General features: G+C 40.9%; 3 protein-coding genes across 4 annotated transcripts in view; 2 read left to right on the top strand and 1 right to left on the bottom strand.

Moving 5' to 3' along the window:
* Nucleotides 1-2,844: 2,844 nt before the first annotated feature.
* LOC111665541 (transitional endoplasmic reticulum ATPase) lies at nt 2,845-11,982 on the top strand. The gene is made up of 18 exons (XM_023420587.2): nt 2,845-3,190; nt 3,560-3,671; nt 3,746-3,918; nt 4,060-4,202; nt 4,337-4,467; nt 5,426-5,557; nt 5,717-5,819; nt 6,031-6,164; nt 6,345-6,480; nt 6,585-6,697; nt 7,533-7,697; nt 7,889-8,011; nt 8,109-8,321; nt 9,989-10,167; nt 10,246-10,375; nt 10,725-10,883; nt 11,204-11,355; nt 11,471-11,982. The coding sequence occupies exons 1-18, from the start codon at nt 3,168-3,170 to the stop codon at nt 11,574-11,576; spliced, it is 2,427 nt and encodes an 808-aa protein (XP_023276355.1). The 5' UTR covers nt 2,845-3,167; the 3' UTR covers nt 11,577-11,982.
* A 777-nt stretch (nt 11,983-12,759) lies between these two features.
* ndufb7 (NADH:ubiquinone oxidoreductase subunit B7) lies at nt 12,760-15,049 on the top strand. Its single transcript, XM_023420621.2, has 3 exons — nt 12,760-13,018; nt 14,095-14,263; nt 14,887-15,049. Exons 1-3 carry the CDS (start codon nt 12,907-12,909, stop codon nt 14,972-14,974), a joined length of 369 nt encoding a protein of 122 aa, XP_023276389.1. The 5' UTR covers nt 12,760-12,906; the 3' UTR covers nt 14,975-15,049.
* Nucleotides 15,050-15,540: 491 nt separating this feature from the next.
* tecrb (trans-2,3-enoyl-CoA reductase b) overlaps nt 15,541-25,675 on the bottom strand; it is a 12,796-nt gene continuing 2,661 nt past the window's right edge. Inside the window, exons 2-12 of one of the 2 annotated variants that reach the window (XM_023420615.2) lie at nt 24,546-24,596; nt 19,823-19,874; nt 19,639-19,683; nt 19,412-19,515; nt 18,928-19,043; nt 17,874-17,979; nt 17,627-17,699; nt 17,471-17,514; nt 17,184-17,241; nt 16,538-16,626; nt 15,541-16,239 (exon numbers count right to left, since the gene is read on the bottom strand). In XM_023420615.2, coding sequence (XP_023276383.1) covers nt 16,066-16,239; nt 16,538-16,626; nt 17,184-17,241; nt 17,471-17,514; nt 17,627-17,699; nt 17,874-17,979; nt 18,928-19,043; nt 19,412-19,515; nt 19,639-19,683; nt 19,823-19,874; nt 24,546-24,596 — 912 coding nt within the window. In that variant the 3' untranslated portion in view covers nt 15,541-16,065. Of the gene's footprint in view, nt 16,240-16,537; nt 16,627-17,183; nt 17,242-17,470; nt 17,515-17,626; nt 17,700-17,873; nt 17,980-18,927; nt 19,044-19,411; nt 19,516-19,638; nt 19,684-19,822; nt 19,875-24,545; nt 24,843-25,675 lie in introns of those variants that run through there. The other variant, XM_023420614.2, reaches the window with a different exon arrangement.

Here is a 25,675-nt window from a genome sequence, read left to right as displayed (position 1 = left end):
GGGGGGCTGGGATGCAGAGGTTTCTTGCTGTGGGTGGGTGTTTGTCGATATATACATAGACAGAGCATGATGGATTGAACAGTAACACTTTAGAAGTTGACCGGATCTAATACATTCCCAGGAACTGGAGTGGATGGTTGGGATTCTGTTTAACTTCTGCTGACCCATCATAGTAGTCCTTTACTTGAAGATAAAATCTGCTCCAGGCTTCACGACCTTTCACAAACGGTGGTTGGTCAAAGCAATAAGCTGATAATTCCCCCTAGATGTTTGAGAGGTTGTCGGATCTTGTCAGCTCGTAGATCAGCAGGTGGTTGATTTTGTGTCGCTTAATTTAGGACATAGACATGCTCATAATATTTTCAAATATGAACTAGCCATGATGTTCTCCGACCTACGCCTCACCAGATCAGGGTCCGGTTTCACAAAGACAGACTTTGACTGTGGCTTAGACTTCATGTGCTCCTAAATTTATCTCTTGCACAAAGCTGTCCATTTCTTGACTATCTTAAGTAGAACTAATTTGCTATGAACTGTGGGTAAATTACAACTTGTTTTTTTTTTTTTTTTCAAACTAACACATGGCTGACTGAGCAACCACATCCAATCACTCAGCTCCGTTCCCTTCAGCAGAAAACATTTGCCTTCTGGAAGAATTCAATGATCACAAGAATATGGGAAAATACAGTGATCAGTGTAACAATACAAGAGCCGCCGTTAGAATAAAATGGCAGTGCAGCGCAGACCTGTAGCACAGCTGAGATGCTGTGTCTTCTTAATGCGGCAGGACTCTGGACTTCTGCTAATTTGATCAGGTTTGTGCACCAGCTCTTCATAAATCCATTGTTTTGAACTTGAAGTCTTACTTAGGTATTACTTAGGTAGTTTACTAAATCGAGTGGCACCATTAAAAGTTAAGAAAGGTCTTAGCTAGTTAAGACCTTAGTAATGTGTAAATTAGTTGCTAGGAGACTGAAACAGAAACTGTTGCTATAGCACTGTCCAATCAAGAACAATGAACTATGTAAACAGGAAGTCACTGGAGGATTTTATGATTGCACAATTGGCAAAAATTACAGTTTTAACTACTTGGAGAAATATGTATTTCAGAGTAAGTAGTCTTCATACAGTTTAGAATGAGGGGGAAATATCTGATTATGCTAAACTAACTGATGTTATTTACTCATATAATAGCATTTTCATAATTTGACATATGTTGTGTTATTTTTTGTGAAATGTTATTTAAAATTTTGGCATTTACGTTGTTATTGAAGAGCACTGATGACGTTTCAGGGCAGATTTGACGACCATATTTCATTTTATCTCTAATTTTTACACCAAATGGATCGTATTTAGCAAGCCAACGCTAGCTTTGTCGCCGCAGTTAGCTACACAACAGTTTGTCAGTTACTGGGTGTAAAGAGTAACAATTAGCTAATCTCTATGTAAGCAGTAGTTCAGGAGGTGCAACCCACATTAGATTAATCTAAGAGCAAAATTAAGACGGAATGACACCACAGACCAGTCTAAAATATCTTTGTGAAACCGGCTCCAGAGTAGACTGCAGAAATGTTGATCAAACGCACCAGCTAACTCAACTGAAATCAGCAGAACAATCAAATCTAAACTATATATAGTAAAATGAATGTGTAAATATATTGAAACATACTCCATTAAATACATTAGCCATTTGTAAATTATTGGAATAACTTTATCTAACTGAAAGATGTTATTGCAGGGTAAAGCTGAGTCAGTCAATCAAACTAATCTCATACCACCAGCATTTTTGAAGTGTTTTTACTGGTCTAACCTTAAACCAAATGCTGTCAAAATGTCACACAACTCATTCCTACCTGCACTGTAACAGCATACATTCCTGGTTTTGCGTCGCAAATTAACAGTTTTTTTGTTATATTTTTTAAAATGTTTTAAGCATATTGGTTTCATTTTGTGAATGTTTTCAGTCCATTCTCCACACACTAACCTTTAAATCAGCATTTTCTTTGTGCATTCAAACCTCCTCTACCCCCCACCCCCCTTTTACTTTCACTTTCTTTTTCGCAGAACACATTACAGTTGGTGAAAGGTGTATGTTACAGTGTTTGTTGCCACTGTTCACATCACGTCATTCTCATTTGTTAAAATCTGTAGGAGAGGACAGCTGTGTTCGAGTCTCACAAGGGGATGTACAGTACGCCCTTGTTGCTTGTCTCCTGTTATCTCCTGCTGTAAGGACAGTTTTAGTAATAAAAGTTTAAATTAAAACACCACAGTGTGTGAATGCTCAGTTGTTGCAGTTCTTCTTTACATGTTGTGAAAGTGTATACTATGCCTGTGTGTGTTTGTGCTTATGTGAGGGCTGTGTGTATATGTGTGTTGCAGACATAAACCTGCATATGTATGTGTGTGTGTGTGTGTGTGTGTGTGTGTGTGTGTGTGTGTGTGTGTGTGTGAGGGAGGGAATACACCAGTGGTTTAAAGCAGTTGGGTTGCAACAGCAGCTCCCTTCAGTCACGATGACAAGTGTCGAAGGGGGAAAGACCATGCAAGGACTTATCCAGAAAATGAATGTAAGACTGTATGACTGTAAGTCTGCTGTTTTGGAAAATAGGCTCCATGCAGCATTTATTTTGACCCATAAATATTTCACACCAAGTCGGGAAGTGTTCGCCAAGACCAGCTAGGTGCTTGTGCTTGCATTTGCTGGTTAGGAGCAGAGGGAGGAGGGAATAACATGCTATATCTGTCCTGGGACGGTCTCCAAGGTAAGTGCTTGCCTGGGATCTCTGTGTGCGTGTGAGAATGAAAGTGTGTGCATGCACATGATGGGGTTACAAATAAGACAGGGAGGCATATTAATATCTCCACTGATAAACAGACAGGCTGCAGCTCTCACAAACATGGTGGTTCAAGGCAACAAAGGGAAAAGAAAACACTGAGACTCTCTGCTGTGAACGTCTGGGCCTTCGGGAAGACCAAAACCACACCAGGGCAGATCAGATCAGGTTGAATCTGAAACCTTTGGCACTGATCAGAACAGAAATCACTTCATACAAGATCAGCTCCCCGAATATACCACAGTAAACAACTAAAGAAAGCAGTGAGGGAGTGAACCTTGAGTGTGAAAAATTGAAGATTGAAATTTGACGAAACAAAGGACAGCAGTCATGCCAGGCTCAGGAGGAGCAGAGTGAGTGAGACAGCTGCATATGTACAGTATGTGTGGGCGACTGATGCATATTTGAACATGTTATACTTTATTATTGTAGTATTGACATACATTATCCAGAGCATATTTGTGTCATGTAACTGGTGTTACTGCATGTGGAATTATTATATATTATTAAAAAAAAAAAAAGATTTGAAACACTGTATTTTACATTAAACTTAAAACTACTGATTAATTAATAAGGAATTTCCACATATCTGTACACTCATATAGTTGCTATGTGCAGAGCAATAGAGAGTCTAAATACAGCTCAGTGTCACATGAGGAAACTAGAGCTACGAGTGCAGCGCTTGTATGTGAGAGAGTCTTAATGTGCCTCTTGTTTGGAAGCCCAAAGGGAGAAGATTTCTCCACTGCCATCCTGAAGCAGAAACACAGGCCAAACAGACTCATTGTGGATGAAGTTCTCAGTGAGGACAGCAGCATTGTCAGCTTGTCACAGGTGTGTGTGAAGTGTAAATATACACCAAAGGCAAGCATGTATTTGGTCTTAGACTTGTGCGTTTTCCCCACCAGAATAAGACAGAGGAGCTGCAGCTCTTCAGGGGGGACACAGTGGTGTTGAGAGGGCGGAAACAACGTCAGACGGTGTGTATCGTCCTGACTGATGACACCTGTGGAGATGAACGGATCCGGTTGAATCGTGTGACGCGCAGCAACCTGCGTGTCCGGCTTGGTGATGTCATCAGGTAGCTCTCGCACCTGATTAAGATGTGGGGTTTTGAGAACACCATATGAAATGATCGGGAGTAATCCATGGTCACCTGCTGATGTGTGTGTGTGTGTGTGTGTGTGTGTGTGTGTGTGTGTGTGTGTGTGTGTGATCACAGTATCCATGCCTGCCCTGATATCAAGTATGGCAAAAAGATCCATGTCCTGCCAATAGATGATACCATTGAGGGCCTGACTGGGAGCCTCTTTGAGGTTTTCCTCAAACCGTACTTTCTGGAGGCTTACCGGCCCGTACACAAAGGTACCGCAACACCTCTGATTCTTCATCTATTAAAGAGCTCTGTTCATAACATGGCAACCATGTCATCACAGCAACAGCAGCCTGAACTCATCCAAACGCTCCTGTATGTAGTTACTTGTCATCTGTGCTGTCAGGTGACATCTTCCTGGTGAGGGGGAGCATGCGGGCGGTGGAGTTCAAGGTGGTGGAGACAGACCCCAGCCCCCACTGCATCGTTGCCCCAGACACTGTCATATACTGTGAGGGAGAACCGATCAAAAGAGAGGTCTGTGAGAGATTTATGAGCCTGCGGTTCGCGATGTATCAGTGTGTATTAACATTCAGTGGCCACTTGGCAGAAGGACCAGGAAGAATTCCCTTTTACCGCCACATCATCTTCATTGAAGCATCAATACAAAACATTTTACACAATTTTGTGTAATACTAGCAGGAAAATGAAATATGGTATCAGCAAGGCTGCAGCAAGGAAGACAATGCCATCAATTTGAACAAGGAGCTTTGTCCAAGGATTTGTTCGTTTATTGTTTGTTGCTTATCATCAGACAAAAAACTGATTTTACACTTGAATTCAGTCACTTCTTCCTCATCCATAGTACAGTGTATAATGTAGGCTTTTCAGTAGTACACTTATTTTTGTCATTTCTCTAGTGTAACTCCATATATTGAAAATGAAGTTGGAATGGTTTATAATAGAATAGTTTTTTTACAGCCTTGGTAGCATGACTCGGGTCATGTCCAACTATTTTTGTATGTTTTAGAAAGAAGCACACCCACTTCATGCAGCAATACTCCAGGTGTGTGGAGGCTAGATTGTAGGCTGATTTTGGACCCATGCTACTGTTTAAAAAATCCCGTTTACAATCAAATTTCTCACTTTTTCAGTTTATCAATGCCATCAAGGCAAGATTGTTAAGAAAAAATGACCACTGATATTCCCATTTTGAATGATGATCTCTCTCTATGGTTGGCTTTTCACTCTGCGCTTCGAGTGTGGCTATTCAGAACAACTATGGACACTTTTTCCCTCAGCTGTGGCCAGACAACACGACATGTAAACTCTGTTGTTTTATTTTCAAGTGTATCCCGGCCTTTACTCTACAATACGAATGCTGCAAAAACTTTATCAAAGTTTCATGTACCCTGATTAGCATAAGCAACCTGTCAAATCATATTAATGACAGAGAGTCCACCTCATCTGAGTCCTCCATTCTGCCCTGTGACAGGACGAGGAGGAGAGCCTCAATGACATCGGCTACGACGACATTGGAGGCTGTCGGAAGCAGCTGGCACAAATCAAAGAGATGGTGGAACTTCCTCTCAGGCACCCGGGTCTTTTCAAGGCTATAGGGGTTAAGGTGTCATACACACACACACACACACACACACACACACACACACACACACACACACACACAAACCCCAACACTATCCACCCATAAATCAGCTTCTTCCCTTTCTAACATTAGACATTTCTCTTTTCACGACTGAGTGTGTTTGTCACTCCCCTCTGTCAGCCTCCCAGAGGCATCCTGCTGTATGGTCCTGCAGGCACAGGGAAGACCCTGGTGGCCCGAGCTGTAGCCAACGAAACTGGTGCCTTCTTCTTCCTCATCAATGGTGAGGCTTTCTTCACAGTGACACAGTGAGACCATTTGTAGAAAGGGAAAGATGGAGAAATGGGCTGCTCTGGCGAAGTGACATTTTTTTCAAAATAAAGTATGCAGAATTACTAGTCTTATTGGAAATTGTAATTTACTTATTGTTTTTCCTATAAATATGTGTGTTGGAGAAAATGTGTCTTACCTGTTGTGCATTGTTGTGTGACAAGGTCCTGAGATCATGAGTAAGCTGGCGGGAGAGTCAGAGAGTAACTTAAGAAAGGCGTTTGAGGAGGCAGAGAAAAATGCTCCAGCCATCATCTTTATTGATGAGCTAGATGCCATCGCTCCCAAGAGAGAGAAGGTAAACAACAAGGGATGAGTTAAGAAGAACTCTGTGTCACATCTGGACAATCAAGTGCTAGTTATGCTTGTTTCATTTCTCTGAAATCAGGCAAGTAAAGGAAAAAAAGAAAGTGTTGACATTTGTGTGTGTGTGTGTGTGTGTGCGCGCGTGTGTGTGTGTGCGCGCGTGTGCGTGTAGACCCACGGTGAAGTGGAGAGGCGTATAGTGTCCCAGCTCCTGACCCTGATGGATGGCCTAAAGCAAAGAGCTCATGTGGTTGTCATGGCAGCAACAAACCGACCTAACAGCGTGGACCCTGCTTTGAGACGCTTTGGTCAGGACAGACAAAGCTACACACACACACACACACACACACACACACACACAGAGAGAGAGAACCAAACAAACATTCACTAATATGGTGATATCTCTCTCCAGGCAGGTTCGACCGGGAGATTGACATTGGAATCCCAGATTCGACTGGCAGACTGGAGATCCTGCAGATCCACACCAAAAACATGAAGCTGGCTGACGGCGTCGACCTGGAGAGGGTGAGAGAGTGCAGCAGCCCAGGCCAACACACACAAAAAACACTGATCAAATTGGAAATTAAAGCTTAAAGAAACATAGTTGATTGACAAACTCTTAATAATAATAATCAACTAACTTTTTTAAGTCACCTTTGCAAGCAAAAATGCCAAACATTACATTGTTCCACTTTCTTAATTCTTTGCTTCTTTGCTGCTTTTGTTGGTGTGACAGTAAACTGAATATCTTTGGATTTAAGACTGGTGTCAGTAAGGTGTTATCTAATATTCTCATGTTACAGAACATGAACATTTGGCATCAGACTCTTATTGTATGACAATTTTTCCACTTGAATCCATATAAGAAGATTTTACCTGCTGCTTTTTTCCACATTCACTTTGACTGTGAGGAGATAAAAGTGCTGCAAATCCATTTAAAATAGGGATTTTTCTCCCCATAGTGAATTAAACTAAAGTAAAACTTTATTTTGCATGAGATACTCACAAGACCTTTAATTACATTGACAAAAGTCCTCTGGATTTCTGTAACCTTTACCTTGACAGTAAGCATTATAATGTAACTTAGAGAAAATAAAACTTGTTGAGAAAAGGCAAGATGGGGATTGAGACTTCTGTTTGGCATAAATATGAGAATCTGATCAATAAATATTCATGTTCACATGAACGTCTACCAGTGACAGATTCAGTTGACCCATCTAAATGTGTAATTTCAGTGTTAGGGTTGAAAAAAAAAAAGGAGCTTTAAACTAAGATGCTATACATTCAGCAAATACACCGCTGTCTGCTGGCATCAGTCTTTATATGGATGTGTGCCCCTGAGCAATTCAACATATTTCAGATCGCCACAGAGACCCACGGCCATGTAGGCGCTGACCTGGCTGCTCTTTGCTCAGAAGCTGCTCTGCAAGCCATCCGCAAGAAGATGACCCTCATAGACCTGGAGGACGAAACTATTGATGCTGACCTGCTCAACTCATTGGCTGTCACCATGGATGACTTCCAAGTACACACACACACACACACACACACACACACACACACACACATATATACACAATCCTGTTTGTATATAGAAATTCCCTAAAAGAACAGATGTACAGCTTGTTATTTGTAACCTCACAATAAAAGCCAGAAATGAATGCTTGTTAATGAATGAGTAAACAAAGTGAGATTCTTCTCCTTTCCTTCCATCAGTGGGCTCTGAGTCAGAGCAACCCATCAGCTCTGAGAGAGACCGTTGCAGAGGTGCCTCAGGTCAGCTGGGAGGACGTCGGAGGACTGGACGAGGTCAAGAAAGAACTGCAAGAGCTTGTTCAGGTGGAAGAAACACACACACTCATGCCAGCAGACACAGTTTATACCAACAAACACAAGCCCATCGATAATCCATCGATCTTCATCTTGCTCTCCTCAGTACCCCGTCGAGTATCCGGAAAAGTTCCTGAAGTTTGGGATGACCCCGTCTCGTGGAGTGTTGTTCTACGGCCCTCCAGGCTGTGGGAAAACCCTTCTGGCTAAGGCCATTGCCAATGAGTGCCAGGCAAACTTTGTCTCCATCAAAGGACCTGAGATGCTCACCATGTGGTTTGGAGAATCAGAGGCCAATGTCAGAGATGTCTTTGATAAGGTGAGAGCAGGGTAAGGAGTGAAAAAATAACAATAATAATATATCCTCTTATAAATGAGACATATGGTAACATCACTCACATCACAATAGTATAGTAATTAAACTAATGTGCATGTCTTTGGATTGCAGGAGGTAGCCAGAGCAGAGTGAACCCATGTAGTCATAGAGAGAAAATGCAAAGTCCACACAGAAAGGCCCCATGCCTGGGATTCAAACCCACAACCCTGTTAGTTTGAGGCAACGGGTCTAACCACTGTACAACCGTGTTACCCAATCACAAAGTCATACAAACATCATACTATAGTGAGGCATACAAATAGAAAATAAAAGCATCATAGGTATGGGGAAGAACGGACACTGATTTGGATTGGATCCTGATTGGACAGGAACTCACTTCTCCTTTTTAAACCTATTGAGGCTCTTGCACAGTCGATATTAAAGGAGAAAAATAATATTGTGAATCCCATTCTGGCGCATTCAAAGACAGTGTGGCAGGAAGTACTTAAGAAATGTGTGATTTCACATTATCCATTATAATATGCATCTATATGGAAGAGGACAGTTTCCTTTCTTATAGCAGAATGAGGGGAAAATTCAATTTGGAAGGGGAGGGCCACTTATTCACAGTTTAGACACTGTATTAAAGGGAAGGTTGATTTCTATCAGGATAGAAATCCAATAGAGTGCTATGTACAACTACCAACAATGTTTCGTAAAACATCTAAATGGATATCTAAAGATATGTCCCTCTGTAAATAATAACTGGCATAATAATCTTAGGATGATATGGGGAAAAAACCTGGAAGGTACATTTGATGGAAAGAATTGGGAGAGGATTCTTTCCAACACTGGGGAATATGTCTGCTTTAATATGAGAAGCAGGAGGCAAATTTATTCAATATAAAATACTTCACAGATATTATTAAACCCCAACAAGACTCAATAGAATGGGCCTTAAACATCATAGTATATCATAGTATGCATAAAAATCTCAAAAAAAGTCATAGTATATTAACGCATGAAAATATCCTAATGACTTTGGATTGCAGAACCCATGTCGGGAGAACAGGAAAACTCCACACAGAAAGGCCCCACACCCAGGATTCAAACCCATAACTTTGTAGGTTTGAGGAAACACTTGTAACCGCTGTACCACCATGTTACCCCCATAACAAAATCATTGTAAAGTAAGGCACAAAAAGATCAAAAAACGTCATAGTATAGTAAGACATAAAAATGTGAAAAAATAAAATGTCATAATATAGTAAATCATAAAAACATAATATAGTAATCCATAGGCATAAAAATTTAAAAAATGTCATAGTATAGTAAGGCATGATAATGACTAATGAAAATGGTTTTAGCCTTTGAAATAAATAAATAGCCTATTAAAACTACCAAACAGTTTCCAAGCCAAATACAGTAGCATTATCAACACTACTACTAGCATCTATTTGTTGCACTGCTTGAGCAGAGCTGCTTAAGAGCCCAAACATTGTTATTATATTTGGCAGTTATGGGTGCTAGAATGGGGGATGGTCCTAGTGCGCTCTTGGGGGCCCCCCCTTGTGGCCATGGGAGCCCTAAGCAGCCACTTAGTTTGCATATCACTTGGGTCAGCCTTGACAGTAATCCTTCTGACCTCCTGGCCTCTTCTCTGCCTACAGGCCAGACAGGCAGCCCCCTGCATCTTGTTTTTCGACGAGTTAGACTCCATTGCCAAATCCAGAGGAGGCAGCGCTGGTGATGCAGGTGGTGCAGCCGACAGAGTCATCAACCAGATACTCACAGAGATGGATGGCATGTCTGACAAAAAGAACGTTTTCATCATTGGCGCCACAAACAGGTGCGTGCATGTGGATGCCCCCCCCCCCAATGTCTGCATTTTCACCCGTTTACTTATTTCTCATTTTGGTCACACCAGACCTGACATCATAGACTCAGCCATCCTGCGGCCGGGCCGTTTGGACCAGCTCATCTACATCCCGCTCCCGGACAAACCGTCTCGCACCTCCATCCTAAACGCCAACCTACGGAAATCTCCTGTTGCACGAGTTAGTTACACACTCATACAAAGACAGATTTTTTTGTACAGTAACTTCCTCATTTACATAAGAGTAGATAGAAGAAATAGTAATTTAAGCTGATGTGGGAAAAAATATCATGTCTTACTTTAAGGAAATACTAAAACTACAAAGCATTTGGTTACTATAACCCAAGTTCTCTGAGAAAAGAACTTTGCATGAGTAAATAGATTCTTATTTTACCCCTTGGATAAAAAGTTTTTAAACTGGGGAGCAAACACATACACAAAGAATAGTATTTCTAGATTTTGTATTTTCACAACACATCAGTTTCTCTATCTCTCTTTCCTTCTGCACCTGCTTTCTCTCCTTCTTGTAGGACGTGGATCTGGAGTACCTGTCTGACATCACAGAGGGTTTCTCTGGAGCTGACCTGACAGAGATCTGCCAGCGGGCTTGTAAGCTTGCCATCCGTGAGGCCATCGAGGCTGAGATCAAGGCTGAGCGTCAGAGGCAGAACAGACCAGGCATCCCCATGGTCAGACTGTCAAGCTGCTACTGCTGCTACACTGCATAATTACTTATTTACGCCATATTTACTGTATTAACCAAGGGATTGCTAATGGGCTCTCTCTGACATTAATGAACACACACACATGCTCCACTCGTCAAATCAGTGCCGGGCTATGTGTGCTCGGTACAGAAAGAGACTGTGGAAGATAAAAAGTTCCCTAAAGGGCGGCTGTGTGTTTTGGAACGTTCAGCCTTTGGACTGGGAACACACACGAACACACACACGCACACACAGTGCATATTGTTTCCTACTGTAGTCCTCATGATGTTTCTATCTGTGTTCAGGATGAGGACTTTGATCCAGTCCCTGAGATCAGAAAGGACCACTTTGAAGAGGCAATGCGATTTGCCCGTCGCTCTGTCAGTGACAATGACATCCGCAAATATGAGATGTTTGCTCAAACTCTGCAGCAGAGCCGAGGTTTCGGAAACTTCAGGTACATACACACCCACACCCACACCCACACATAACAGTACATTCATGTGTCACAACAGAAAATGTAGTAATGGACCTTGTTTTAATTTACTCCTTATTCTTTTCTTCACCTATAGGTTCCCTTCTGCTACTGGTGCACGGTCTGGAGGTCAGGGGTCTGGCCCTGGGTCAGGAAGGCCAAATCTGTACAGAGAAGAAGGCAATGATGACCTCTATCAGTGAAGAAACTCATAGAGCGGCACAGTGTTTTCCTCTCTCACTACTCTGCTTGGCTTCCTTGAGTGGAGGGACACAGATAAATAAAAAGAGGTGGAAATGGCAAAAAGAAAAAAAAAAAGGAAACAGCAACGCAAAAAGAAATATAATAATAATAATAATAATAAAAATAAATAAATAAATGCATAATAACATGAATCGAATGATAAATCAAATAAATTCTATAATTTTGAGTTTCAAAGTAAAAACCAAAACACTTGGCACTAAGATAAAACAATAAATATGTCAACCATAATAACATAAATGCTTTGGGTTACCACACACTGTAATCTGTTAGCAAACTGAAAATTATGTAAGTTGTGTGTATGTGTGAGTTTGATATGCAATAAATAAATTTATTTGTATAGCTTTATGATCACTCCCCCGGGGTTTGTTTTGAAATCCATGGAATATATGTTGTTTTTGCACACGTATCACTTACTAGTGCAGTTTAAAGTACTGTGAAATTACACTGAGGGTGGATATGATAGTTTCCATTTAGCTGCTTCAGTTTCAGGATCCTGGTATTGTACATGCTGCCTCACTGTCACACTTTCATTGCATATCGAGACTCTTGAATAGAAACCATTGTTAATGTTTTTAGTAAAACCCTTTTCCTGCCATGACAAGTCAAAATGTCTGCTGTTAAAAAGGCCTGTTTGAGAAACACAAATGTATTTAGGGATATGCACCATGTACACATAATATTAACTGAAATAATTAAGTCAGATCCTCAACAATGATCCACATGAAACAGTTCACGGAAATTACACAAAAACATTTTTCCCACATATCCCTTTTGGTTTTAGTAATGTAGATAGTCTCTGTTTTGTTTGCCAATGGTAGGTTGTATATAATGCATCCCAATGCAATAAATGGAAATTGAACTAAGGCCCAGATTATATTTGAACATTTTAAAAGCAATTTGTATTTCTGAAAAGTCTGGGGTTCTTTCAACATATAACTCTAGAAAATGTTCAAGTTTCTTTACCTCATAAAATAATGAATAATGAATATAGTTGAATCGGAACTGTTTCATTATCATTATTATTGAACACTAAGTTGGTTGAAATGACACAGAAACCTGCCAGCGGAACCTTTGTTATTTGTCCAGAGGGAAGATGTTCCCCTGAAGCACCGTTCGGCTGTTTATTTCCGGCGAGAGGCGGAAGTAGAAGCAAGGGGCTTGTGGAGGTGACCGAATGGCAGATAGCAGAAACACTTTGGAAACATTAGATTAGCAGGCAAGGTGAACATATTATTTTCAGCTAACTGTGTATAAACGTCGGCGGTGCCAATGGGAGCTCACCTGGCCAGACGGTATATTACCGAGACGGACACCGAGCCGGACCCTTCGAAGAAGTATGAGTTCGACCCGCAGTTCGGCTTCGCAGAGCGGAAAGAGAGAGGTCTGTCCGCAGTGTCCAGTTCAGATCTACCTTGCATCATACAATGTGTTTATTGCAAATTGGTTTGTAGTTAACGTCCGCATTAGCCATGCTAGATTAGCTTGTCAAACGTTAGCCGAGCTAGCTTTATGCTAATTAGCAGCTAACTGGGGTTAGAGGAGAGCCGCTGTCAACCTGTGGCCAACCCGCTCTGCATATTTACCTTTAACTGCTTATTTCAGCCATTGGACACGACACAATCTTGTAAATGCAAAATATTCGTAGAGTAACATCTAAATGATATTGTTATTGGCTAGCTGAAGCTGCATTTTGACTACCAGTTATCTATATTTTTACTGCAGCTCCCCAAGATATGCGAGAACGTGTTCCTGTAACAAGATATTTTCCTCAAATCATAAGCTAATCATTGTATTTTAGTGTGACAACGTTCAACTGACATTCTCAGTTATTTCAGAGGGCATTTAAGGTGAAATCTGACTAATAATTATGTAATTTTTCCCCAACACATTCTGTTGCAGTTTTCACACTAAAAGTCCAACATTGCATTTATAGATACGTGCTAATGCAAAAGGTTACAGCCATTTAATTTCTTTCTTCAATTGTGTCAACCAGACATAATTCAAATCTGAACACCTAAGAGAAATTAAGATATTATCTGGAGACAAATCCTGTAGCCCTACACTAACCAGTTAACTACTTACCTTAGACTTTTACAGAACCCGTTATGATTTTATAGGAATTTGCACATGTTCTGATTCTGATGTAAAGCCTCAAATAAATTATTTAATTTAATATATCTGGGGAGTCATTTCAAAAATGTAGGGTTCAAACCAAAGAATTGACCATTTACAATTCAGCTTCGTTGAATAAAGGGTTTTTATTGGTTCAGTAAAGCCAGTCTCAGTGGCACTGTGCCTCTCTAAATTAGTATAGATCATGAAGACTATATCACTACCTGGACAGGATTTAAACAAACACACACAGTTTTCAGTGAATCCGAAAGACTCATGACCATCCAAATAATATCACGTACTTGTACATTGAAAGATGGCTGAAAATGTTTTTCCGTTTGCCAGAGATGATAGCGAGCCAGGAGCAGATGAACTTGGCCCAGCTGCCTGTGGAGCAGAGGGACTACTGTGCCCATCATCTCCTAAAACTCATGAAGTGTAAGAGGGACAACTGGCCCAACTTCCTGGCCTGCAAGCACGAGAGACATGACTGGGATTACTGCGAACACCAGGAGTAAGTATTTACACCAGAGACATATTTTTAGGTTTAATAGGATTGACTGTCCTAGACATTTATTTGTCATTCTAACTAAAAAAAAAAAAAAAAAAGTTGAAATGAAATCTACTGGCCAAGCCAAAATCCTCATTATAACTAAATCCAATATGTCTTCAAGATTGACAACACTCTTATCACTAGGTCCACTTAGTAGCTGTTCGGGAGCTTTTGATCATATCACACAGTTTTCCTCAGCTGATGTAGGTTACGCAGTTGTCAGGGATTTGTAGAAATTGAGACTTCTCTTTTTCTGAGCACTTGAAGGACTTCCAATCCAAACAGATCTTAAAGATCTCTGTCTCTTCAGGACTCTGAAAACTTGGTAACCAATGTTCCTTTTCGGAAATAAGACTCAACAAGAAAACTCAAAGAAACTTGAAACTTTTTTTTTTCTTTTTTTTGTCAGAACTGAGATTTTATCTCAAAGATTAAATAACCAGTAATTTATAGCAGTACTTAATATTCCAGATCGTTAACTTCCTATTTAATTATTTAAACTTAATCAAATATTATGAAAATTTCATGATATACTCCCAACTTGTCATTAGCTAGCCATTAACCCTGTGTTTTTCTGCCTCTAGCTATGTGATGCGTATGAAGGAGTACGAGAGGGAGAGGAGGCTCCAGCTGAGGAAGAAGAGAATCGAGGCCAAGGCTGAAGCTGCATAATCAGTACATCCTCTAATTCTTCTTCTTTGTATATATGAGCTGCTGTTCACAATAAACAATACTGTTTAATCTTCACCACCGTTGGTCTTAATACTATCGAATCATCAAGTAAGACTTTTGTTTATACAGTTTAACAGTCTCTGCATGAGGAGTTACTCTGATCCTTGGTTGAACAAAGTGGGAGTGAGATTTTAGATTCATTATCTCTGCCCAGACGTCTAAAGCCAAGTGATAGGTTTTTGGTTAAGATAGAAACATAAAATACGAATAAAAATGTTCTATATTGATTCACTGGTTCAAGATTCAATTCTGCCTGCACAGACTACAATTGTTTTCCCAGAATAGATTGTCCTCCATTTTGAGTGTTGATGAAGATTCATCAATTTTTCCTATACGTCCTCATAACTCAGTGGTTGGAGTCTAATAACTCTTGGTACAAAACTCTGACCTCCATTAATTTTGGCTTTGACAAAAGCTTTGTGAAGAAGATCCTTTAACTTCAGCGGCAGGGCATCGAGTCTTTGAAACACTTGTAATATTGTACAGAACTGAGCAAAGCAACAACATTTTTTGTTTACCCTTTTTTTTAATAAATTACTTAATCACACCACACAAATATTGAATGCGGTCATGGTCTAAGAGTAATGGATATCAAAACTGAACAGTTTTAAGATTTGCTGAATTTCACCAGATGCAGAGTCAGCCCCCAAACAACAGTATTAGAAGACATAAGAGTGGTTGGACATCTTGCAGTACACACTGGGTAGCTTGAAGGTGAAAACTGTTCTGGGAGCTCAAATGAACATAAGCCAGTTAATCAATCAGAATGTGTTTGTGGTTAAAAAAAAAAAAAAAAATTAGCAAGTGAAGTGTTTTATATTTTCACTTAACAAGACGGGAGAGGAAGGGAGAGAGAACATCTGGTTGGGCAGGAAAGGAAAAGTGTTAGATTCTGTCAGTCAATCTAATGAATTCTGGTGTAGATTTTGGAGGAGGGAAAAGGGGAGGTGCACCGTCGTCTCAGGGTTGAGGATATTTGACTCCTACAACCAGGGAGAGCTGGATGGGTTAGAGAGCGGCCAAATAGTCCTCTACAGGATGAAAGGCAGGATTGGTGAGCGGAGGGGAGGGTAGTCGCGGAACTCCTTCAGGTAGCTTCGGTGCTTCCCCTTGGCCCAGACGGTCATCTGGATGAAACCCACCAAGGTGAAGAAAGCCACCGGCAGGCACTGCGTCATGACTGTGAAGCCAAGCCAGGAGCCCAGCTGCAACAGGAGGAGGGATGTTAGACACAGACTGATACCAGCAGAGGGCAGCAGTCCCAGGTAAAACATGAATTCATCTTTCAGTGTTTTGTCAAGGCAGACAAAGGAAAAAAAAGACATACAGTTCAAATAGCTACACACGAGACAATATAACCAGGTGGACTCATCTCCGAAGTCTTCCAGCCGTGCAGTTACTGTTATGTACGACAATTCCCTATTCTATTTTCAAGAAATGATTATTGTGTTCACACTGAAAACTTAAGTACTATCAGCTCCCGTCATGAATAAAGCATGTTACCTCATAGGTGTAGTTGGGGCAGGAGACCAGCAGGAAGATCCAGGTGAAGGGATTCTTGGTTGGATAGGGAATCTTCCTGGTCTTAGAGCCTGGATGAAGAAAGAAAAGGAAAGGGAATGTCATCTTTTTTTTTTTTTTAAACTCATCCACTTGTTTAAATGTTCACATTTTGGCTGAATATCAAAAGTAAAACATACTGACCACTGATGATATTCTAAATTAACCTTAATCTGACCTATATTTAATATTATAGAGAAACACTTCAAATGTGAAATCATGTTTTCAAGGGCTTTTGAAAAGCACTCAAATATAATTGGATAAACTGATTTGCATTGAGTTGTTTTTTATTTATGGATCATTAACTATGGCCTGTGAGTTTATCACAGGGACTTCTAAAAATAACTGGTCAAATATCCATTGGAATTTTTATTTTAAGGGGGAAGAAAAAGGCATGCCAGAAAATAAGCTTAACGTTCACTCTGACCAGAGCTATACAGTTGTGTGTCTGAGTGAGAGTCAGATGTACAGGTGTGACAGGTGTGACAGGTTTGACAGGTGTTACAGGTGTGACAGATGTACAGGTGTGACAGGTTTGACAGGTGTTACAGGTGTGACAGATGTACAGATGTGACAGGTGTGTGCGTACCTGGTGGACGGAGGTTCCGAAGAGCAATGTGAATGGAAAAGTTGCCGATCTGACAGAACTGAAAAGAAAACATTAATAATGTCATACAAGTGATTTTATTAGAGCGTGTGTTAAAGTCAGGGCCTGTATCTGCAAAAACTCTCGACAAGATCGACAAAGAGATGAAAACTAATGAGGTAGAAATACTTTTTAAATGGCGTAAAGGACGTTTGTTTATTTTTATCAGTCAACGTAAACGATGCAAGATACGTAACGGAACAAAGTGTTGAGGACAGAAAGATTCTCACCAAGAATATGATGAGCGCCAGTCTTATCTGTTGCTCCCCATAGACTGCAACAAGATAAAATAACATAAGTTATGATGAAGGAAGGAGTTACAATGGTATGACAACACGGTATATGAGTGTTGTGTGTTTGCACGTGTGGGTTCGGCGCATACTCACTTGGCGGTGTATACAACGGGTGGTTGATATAATACGCCATCCAGGCTGCGAAGCCCCAGTAGTACGTACAGTTCTGAAACAGAGTACGTGACAGGACCATTGTCACTGAGACTTACTTGTGGTGGCAGAGATACACTTTTTCAGATCATACACAATCAATTATTCACCTTTTACGCCACACAACCTACAGCACATCTTTGGACACATTCATGCGTGGCAAGAGTTTGAGCAGGAGAATGTATCTCACCTTAAAGATGTTGCGTAACGGCATTGTTCCATGAGAGAAGCGATGGACAAACAGCGTCTCCAACAGTCTCTTAACGTAGTGGAAAGAGTGACACATACAGGCGAGACTGGAAAAGGCAGAAACACTTGAATTAGCCCACCTACAGTAATTAAAAGGAGGATGCAAACACGTGGCCTCCTGCCAATGAGAACAAGGCGCCGACAATTTCATCATATTGTCCGAGAGCGAGACGATTTTTAGGGTGGCTGACATGAAAAAAAGCTCTATTAAAGCGATAGTTTGACATTTTGGGGAAAATGGGTATTTCCTAACTTTAACTAACTTTTGCCAAGAAAGCAAATAGCTTTTTTTTTCCTCCGACTTGTTGAGAAACATTCAACTTTATGCGGCGATGCTTGCCTGCTGTGACCAAACCACTGGTGGTGACAGATGTGGATAAAGTCCACAGCTCCATTACTGGAGGCAAAGTACAGATCCTGCCGGTCGAATATTTCTCCAATACAAGTGACAGTTGTCAGTCAAGTTTTTACTTCAGTTAAAGTACTGCAGTACTTGCTTTTACTGTAAAATACTTAAGTATTCAAAAGTTCTTTTTTTGTCAACACATTGTTTTATTGTTCCACAGTGTATTTACTGAACCTAACGACTCTGAATCAACCCACTGAATGAGCCGACTGACTGTAGAACCTGTGGAATAAAAAGCTTGTAGAAAATGCTACAAAGCCAATAGAAATAGCCATTAGCCAATAGTTTGCTGTGATTGGTTTTTCTCCTGTGATGAAAACAGCGTATGGTCTATCACATTTTCAAAACTAAAAGAAAATTCATTCCAGACAAAAAGCTCTGCTTCAAAGTAACTACTTCATAGAAATGCAGTGGAGTCAAAAGCACAATATTTGTCTTTAAGTGTAGTTAAAAAATAATACCCAAGTAAAGTACACATACTGGAAAAATATTTAAGTACAATACTGAAGTCAATGTAGTTTTTTACTTACTAACTAACCCGTTAACTAACTATATGAAATGTTAGTGAAGGTGTGTTGGAGACACTCACTGTACGACCCAGTGTTTACTGGTGGTAAAGTCATATTTGGGTGCGTAGATGAAGGGAACCCTGAAGTAGAACATCAGATAGATGACCAAAGGACCAGTGTACTCTGTCAGAAAGACCTGGAAAAAGAAGGTAGGACAGGGTAAGTCAGAGCCTTGGCTCAGTCTAGTGTGTCCTGCTGCTTTGATGTGTTAGAATTATACATTTATAAATCCCTCTGCTTATTGCGTCTCTACCTGTCTCGCCTCCTTTTCACAGCAGAGCTAATACAACTTTAACTTTAAGAGTGAACTTTACTACAGCAAATTAACTTCAGGGTCAGGAGGAAACTTCTGCCCCCTTCTCCCTTTTTACCCAGTGGGAAATCTCAATATAGCTCTGCTTGATCCCACTCGCACTCTGATGTATGTGGGCTAGTCAGGACTGTGTCTGACTGTGACAGCACGACACGTTTTCCCGTATTTGGACGTCTCTGTGTTGCACTCACTGTGACCCAGCTGATCTGGGCTCCCAGGTCTCTGAAGTAGAAGGTTGCCGTGGTTCCCACAGGAAGATGCTGCAGAACATCCTCATCCTTCAGAGACTTCCCCTCTGAAAAACACACACATTAACTCTTACGCACTCTTGAGATTTACAACAAATTAGGAGCTGATTGTAGCGCGAACCACTCCTCATTTACTTTATTTATACTGATAAACACTGTAGCTGACTTACTGGGGTCGAGGCGAATGGACTGTCTGGCTGGGTACCACTGAGGATCTGAAAAGGACAGATAAATACGTCACACACATCTTTAGACAGAAAATAAAGTCAGTGTTTCTATGTGCTCTTTGAAGAGTTCCTTCATCATAGATGAGATTTATGAGGCTTGAGTTGTTTGTAGAGAGATTGCACTCACGGCTCTTGTGGAACATCGACTTGATCTCCCCAATAGTGGCATTTGGCTCGACCTACAAATAACACCACAATAATAAGTGGAGGGACACACACGCATAGACAGACACACACAAACACAAAGGTACAGATGATAACCCCGTTCTCCATTTATGATGGTGATTAGGGGTAAATTTAGCTCTGGCTGTGCCCACACACCCCATGAATGTGGGCTGTTTAACAGCTGGTATTAGGGTTTCAGAGAACCTCGACAAATGCATACACACACACACACACACACACACACACACACACACACACACACACACACACACACACGCGCGCGCGCCCATACATAACAACAGCTAAAGTACACGACCTTCTGCCAGGCTGCCAACTACACCAAATATAAACACAGAGACAACACAACAGAAACATGAAGAGCACAGCAAAGCAAATGTGGACACACACACACAGCTGTTAAAGGTGGGATAATGGAGCAGTGAATCCCCCTGGACTGAGGGTGAGTCCAGTGATTTAAAGTCAAACGCCTTTATCTGTTTGAGTTGAGGCAGCTCACGCACTACACGCCTCCCTGATACTCTTCTCTTTTCAGGGGTGGACAGTAACCAAGTATTTGACTATTGTACTTAAGTATATTTTTTGAGTAACTGAACTTTACTTGAGTATTTTTTTTTTTTTGGAAACTCCAAAACTTTTACTCCACTACACTTAAAACACAAATATTGTACTTTTGACTCCACTACATTTCTATGAAGTATTCGTTACTTTGAAGAAAAATATCTTAAGTCCACGTTATAAACTTTAGAAATAAAGAGAGATTCCTTTCGTTTAAATGTTTGCTGTGTTTACCACGACCAAACTGCAACTTCTACATCCATCCATTATCTGTACCACTTATCCTTATAGGGTCGCAGGGGGTCTGGAGCCAATCCCAGCTGACATTGGGCGAGGGCGGGGTACACCCTGGACAGGTCGCCAGTCTATCGCAGGGCTGACATATAGAGACAAACTATGGGCACTTTAGAGTTGCCATACTTTTGGACTGGGGGAGGAAGCCGGAGAACCCGGAGAGAACCAGCACAGGGAGAACATTCAAACTCCACACAGGAAGGTTCAGTAAATACACTGTGGAACAATACAACAATGCATTAACAACTTTTGAATACTTAAGTATTTTTAAAAGCAAATGACTCGATCAAGTAATGGAGCTGTGTACTTTATCCACCTCTGTTAGTAATGGACGAACAAAATCATAGTTTAAAAATAGTCGGCTATAAAAACGAACTTAAAAACATGCGAAGAGGTGATCAACCCTTCCTTCGCTATTTTGTAAGTGATGGACCGTGCATCTTTTAAAGCACTGCAAGTTACTGAATTGAAATACATGCAAACGGATAGTTGTCAACTCATTAACTAAAACAATGCACCAGAAAATTCCTCATTACAATAAAAACAAACCCTGCAATATCAGCTGCACATTGACATCATTATAGCAGCTCAGGCATCAGCATCTGATTTCTCTCAAGCCTTTGACATTTATGATTCCAGTGACTGGTTTCTCAAAACATTTTAGCTGAAGGTCTATATTTACCTGCTGGCCTGGATGAGGAGAGCTAAGATGCTTGTTTGAAATTTATACCTAAAGCAATCATACTGTCCCAGCACAGGTGTGACACAAGAGCAAGAAATTATGAAAGCATATACAGTAATTCCATAAATGTGTCATTATGAGGAGCTAATAAATCTACATGTTTGTGTATTAGGCTGCATGAATGTTTAACTCAAAACAGTCAATGGCAATTTACTGTTAAACCATTATACCACTGAACTCTACGGGAATTTGAGCCACAAGGACAAATTCAACTGTTAAAAGTTTTTATGTTTCATCTTTGTTAGATGGCACTAAGCTTTTGGACAGAATGTAATTAAATACCCAGCACTGTACTAAACAGCTGTATGAAAGTGTTCAATATGAAGACTGTAGCACTGATAGGATCTCAGTGCTAATGTTAGCAAAAATTGCCCAAAACATTTTACTTTTCAAGGCATCTTTAAAAAGACTGGAAATTTAAGGAAACTATTTGTTCTTTTTTTTTTTTTTTTTTATGACACAACAACAACAAATTATAAACCCGATCAACAGATTTACATTCTGTAATTGCTTTTCAATTGAACTCCCAAAGAGTTTCAGTTGTTCTGTGGTTTTCCTCACAGACTGTATGATCCATCTGCAGTAGACTGAAGAAATGTAGCACTGTACATGAACTGGCTCCTAGTCACGTCCCACTGAAGACCACGTGCCATTTTCAGCAGGATGACATCATTGAGGAACCACCTCTCTGTGACCCCTGACACCCTCCCGTCGTTCTACAGGATTTATTCAGTATTGAGATGGCTGAGTCTGTCTTAAACACTGTACTGACCCAGCTCTGTTAGCCTACTTTAGGAAACCAGTCCCCCCAAAGGGCCCTCTTTCCAGGTCCCGATCTATATCTGTCATATCTGTGAACGGCCTCTCCAAAGGTGTTAATATTGTAGATGCTATCACCATGGAAACTCTGCTAAGCCGACAACAGGCTATAATCCAGTAAGGATAGCACCTTATGTGTTGGGGTCTTGAGGAGCAGCCCTTGGTAACACCACTGTAAACTTGACTAATGCAACTCTATACACCAACAGCCCTCACACCAACAATGCACTAAACCCTTCTAATGCAACAGCACTGACTTACAGGCAGAGCACTAACAGATAAAAGCCGTCTAACACTAAAATAACAAAGTGAAGGCCAAGTACTATTTACTCTAGATATACCTGATAAAACAATAGGCTTAAACATCCTATCAAATTACATGTGGCTAATACAACAGTGATATCCTTTAGTCCCGATAAACACAACAACAACTCCATCACTCAATATCCCACTGGCCTTGCAAATACCTATTAAAAAATAAAAACTTTAAGTGAAGTGATGATGTCCAGTGATGTTGAATTTCCCGCATCAAGAAAATCTGTTACACGTAAGCTGCATATTGCATTCATATAGCCACTAAATAAAATAGAAAATAATGCAAATGCAAAAAAACAAAACAAAACTAATCATTCAATTTTCCATTATCATAAACACGTAGTAAAAGATTTACACAATAACACTTGCTCCAATTTTACACATCTTGCGCACCAATAAATATCATTACCTCTGACAAGGAGCTTATGTTTTCTCCTTAATCTCTTTATTTGTCAGCAGGATTATGTGAAAAGTACTGAGCGGATTTGCAGTGAACTTGGGGAAGACAGGGAACAGGGCAGGGAAGCACCCATCTAATTTTGGGGCAGATCCAGATCATTTACTATGAATTTGAATTATTTTTCCCCTGAAGTCTGGTGTGTGTTGTTTGACATAAGCGTTGATGTAGGTATTATCATGTTTTTATTTTACATTATTCCATGTGCCATGTACTTATACTTTGCATGCGTGCGTGTAAAAGATAAACATCCCTGATTCTGACTTAACTTTTTTTTTTCAGAATATATAGCATTTGCATTTTAGTCTGTAAACACTGTTTTCCCATTCAGCTCTGCTCTCCAGCTGTGCTGCACCCATAGTGAGTACAAAAATCTTCATCTATCACAACTGATAATGCAATATGGAAACAGATTTTTGTTTCTGTTTTCACAAAATATAAAAAGAACAACATGCTAATAAGTGCCAGAATATCAAACTGGCTAACAACTAAGTCAATATTCAGGTCCTTGTCCTCTCAATGAAACATATTGGAGCATATAAAATTCCTTCCAGACGCTTCAAGCTACATTTCAAAAGCAGAAATCTTTCCAGTTGCTAGGTCTGTGGTTGGTTTCTGGTAAACGATGTACAGAAGGAGATATCCTTCCAGATATCCAAAACCTGCTGCTGAAGGCCACAGCCAAAGATTTGGCGTGACTGGCACCAAAATGAATGTAATATATGAGATAACATGAAGTGATGAGATAATATACTTTCCTAAAATTACTTCACATACAGAGATATAGTTTCTGGACATATTTTCCAAAGTGCTGTGGTAAAACAAAAACAGTTGTGCCACCTTCAATTTCACAAAAATATCTCCCGCTGCTTGAACAAAAGGAAAATTATGAATATCAGGAATCATATATTAATGATGATATATCCTCACAAATTGTATGCCATGATTATTATATAAAAAATACATTTGATAGAGATGTTTTCTCTGCTGCTCATTCACAAACTGAGGTGGCGTTGTAATGTCTTGTATTGTAAGGTGGGTTATGTCTACACACACAATGACTATGGAGTTGAATCTCGAACACAGTCGCAATGAAAGGTGAAACTTTCACAGTTGCAGTATTTGTTGCAGGGCTGTCCCACTGGTGTGGACAATTGTACAGTTGTTTACGACATTTTGTCCACCTCCTGTGCCTGTGCGTGCCAAAACCCAGCAGTGTTGTGTCATATGTGTGAAAGGGCTCTCATGAGCACAGAGAGTTACACTCGCAGTTACACACCCACTGACTGACAGCGAGGGCTACAGCTACAGCAGCTCTACGGTGTTGTAGAAACCGCCTGACGCACATACACACACGTCTGTGTTTTACAGTAACACAGGACCAGACATATTGCACCTGTTCAATTTAGCAAAGCATACAGACACAAGGACAATTAAACCTGTTTTAAATAAATGAAAAAAACAAAAGAAATAAGTTCTCACCTTGTCCAGGAAGCAGAGCTTGTCCTTGGTCTTGGCATCCAGTATCTCCACCTCAAAGAAAACAACAGCCTTTTTAGCTTTTTTAGCAGGTTTGCGTTTGACGGGGGCTTGCACTGGCAGCGGGGCAGCCACTGCCACGCCATTAGCCGCCTTTTTACCGCTGGTGGCCTCTAGTGCTAGGGCATCCATGTCCACAGTCCTCCTCCTGCACTCAGTTTATTCCCTTGTTCCCCTCGCTCTTCCCCTTGCTTCTCTTGTCACTCTTGACTGTCTCAGATGCTCACCAAGAGGAGAGGGGCAGCACTCAGCTGTGGAAATAAATCTGTCTCCCCCCTCCTGCTCCTCTGCCCCTCCCTCTTCTTCCTCCTCTCTGTCATTCTCTCACTCTCCCTCCCTTTTTGCCCCTCTCTCATTCCTTCACTCCTGGCACGCTGCTTTATTTAACTGCCAGCCGACCCCTGGCGCGCAGACATATACCACATGTGTGTGTGCACAGTTGCATACACAGGAATGCCCAGTATCCCCCTGGCAAACTGTCCACGATAGATCATCTGTGTGTACCTCATGAGGGAAACTTCTAGAGCCGAGAGTGGCAGCTTCATTTCAGGGCATCAATGACATGGTTTTGAAATATAACCCCTCCCTAAAAAAAGACACCTGATGACCTGTGCCACCTCTCGACCCCTGGCTAAGTGGGAGGTTGGAGGAGAGGTATTATGACAAACAGCAGCCCTATTTTCCTAGTTTGACCCCTTCTCTTCCTCTACCAGCTAAATATAAATGTCTACTGCCAACTCTGCATAAACAGCCCTCTCCCTACAGACCCCCATCCATCTACACCTATGTAGTGATGTCACGGCTTTGCTGTCAATCACACTATGCTGCCATTCAATCAGTGACTGTGTGTGTATGTAAACCAACTGTAGTCCACTCTAACTACAGCTCCTATGTCCATCACTATCCATTTCACCTGCTGGGAGACACCTGCCAGACCCAGTTCAGGGTCTCACATGTTCTTCCTTGAAACCAAACACATGGGGAGTCACCCTTTCCTGCCACCAAGGGATGATAATACTCCAGACTCTGAGGGCTTAACTCAGGGCATTCCCCTTGGTGAAGCCAGCCACCCC

This window comes from Seriola lalandi, unplaced genomic scaffold, assembly GCF_002814215.2.
Source record: "Seriola lalandi dorsalis isolate HSWRI2012SDOR001 ecotype SW California unplaced genomic scaffold, Sedor1 jcf7180002054654, whole genome shotgun sequence".
Classification (NCBI taxonomy): domain Eukaryota; kingdom Metazoa; phylum Chordata; class Actinopteri; order Carangiformes; family Carangidae; genus Seriola; species Seriola lalandi.
This window is presented reverse-complemented; position numbering and strand designations above follow the sequence as displayed.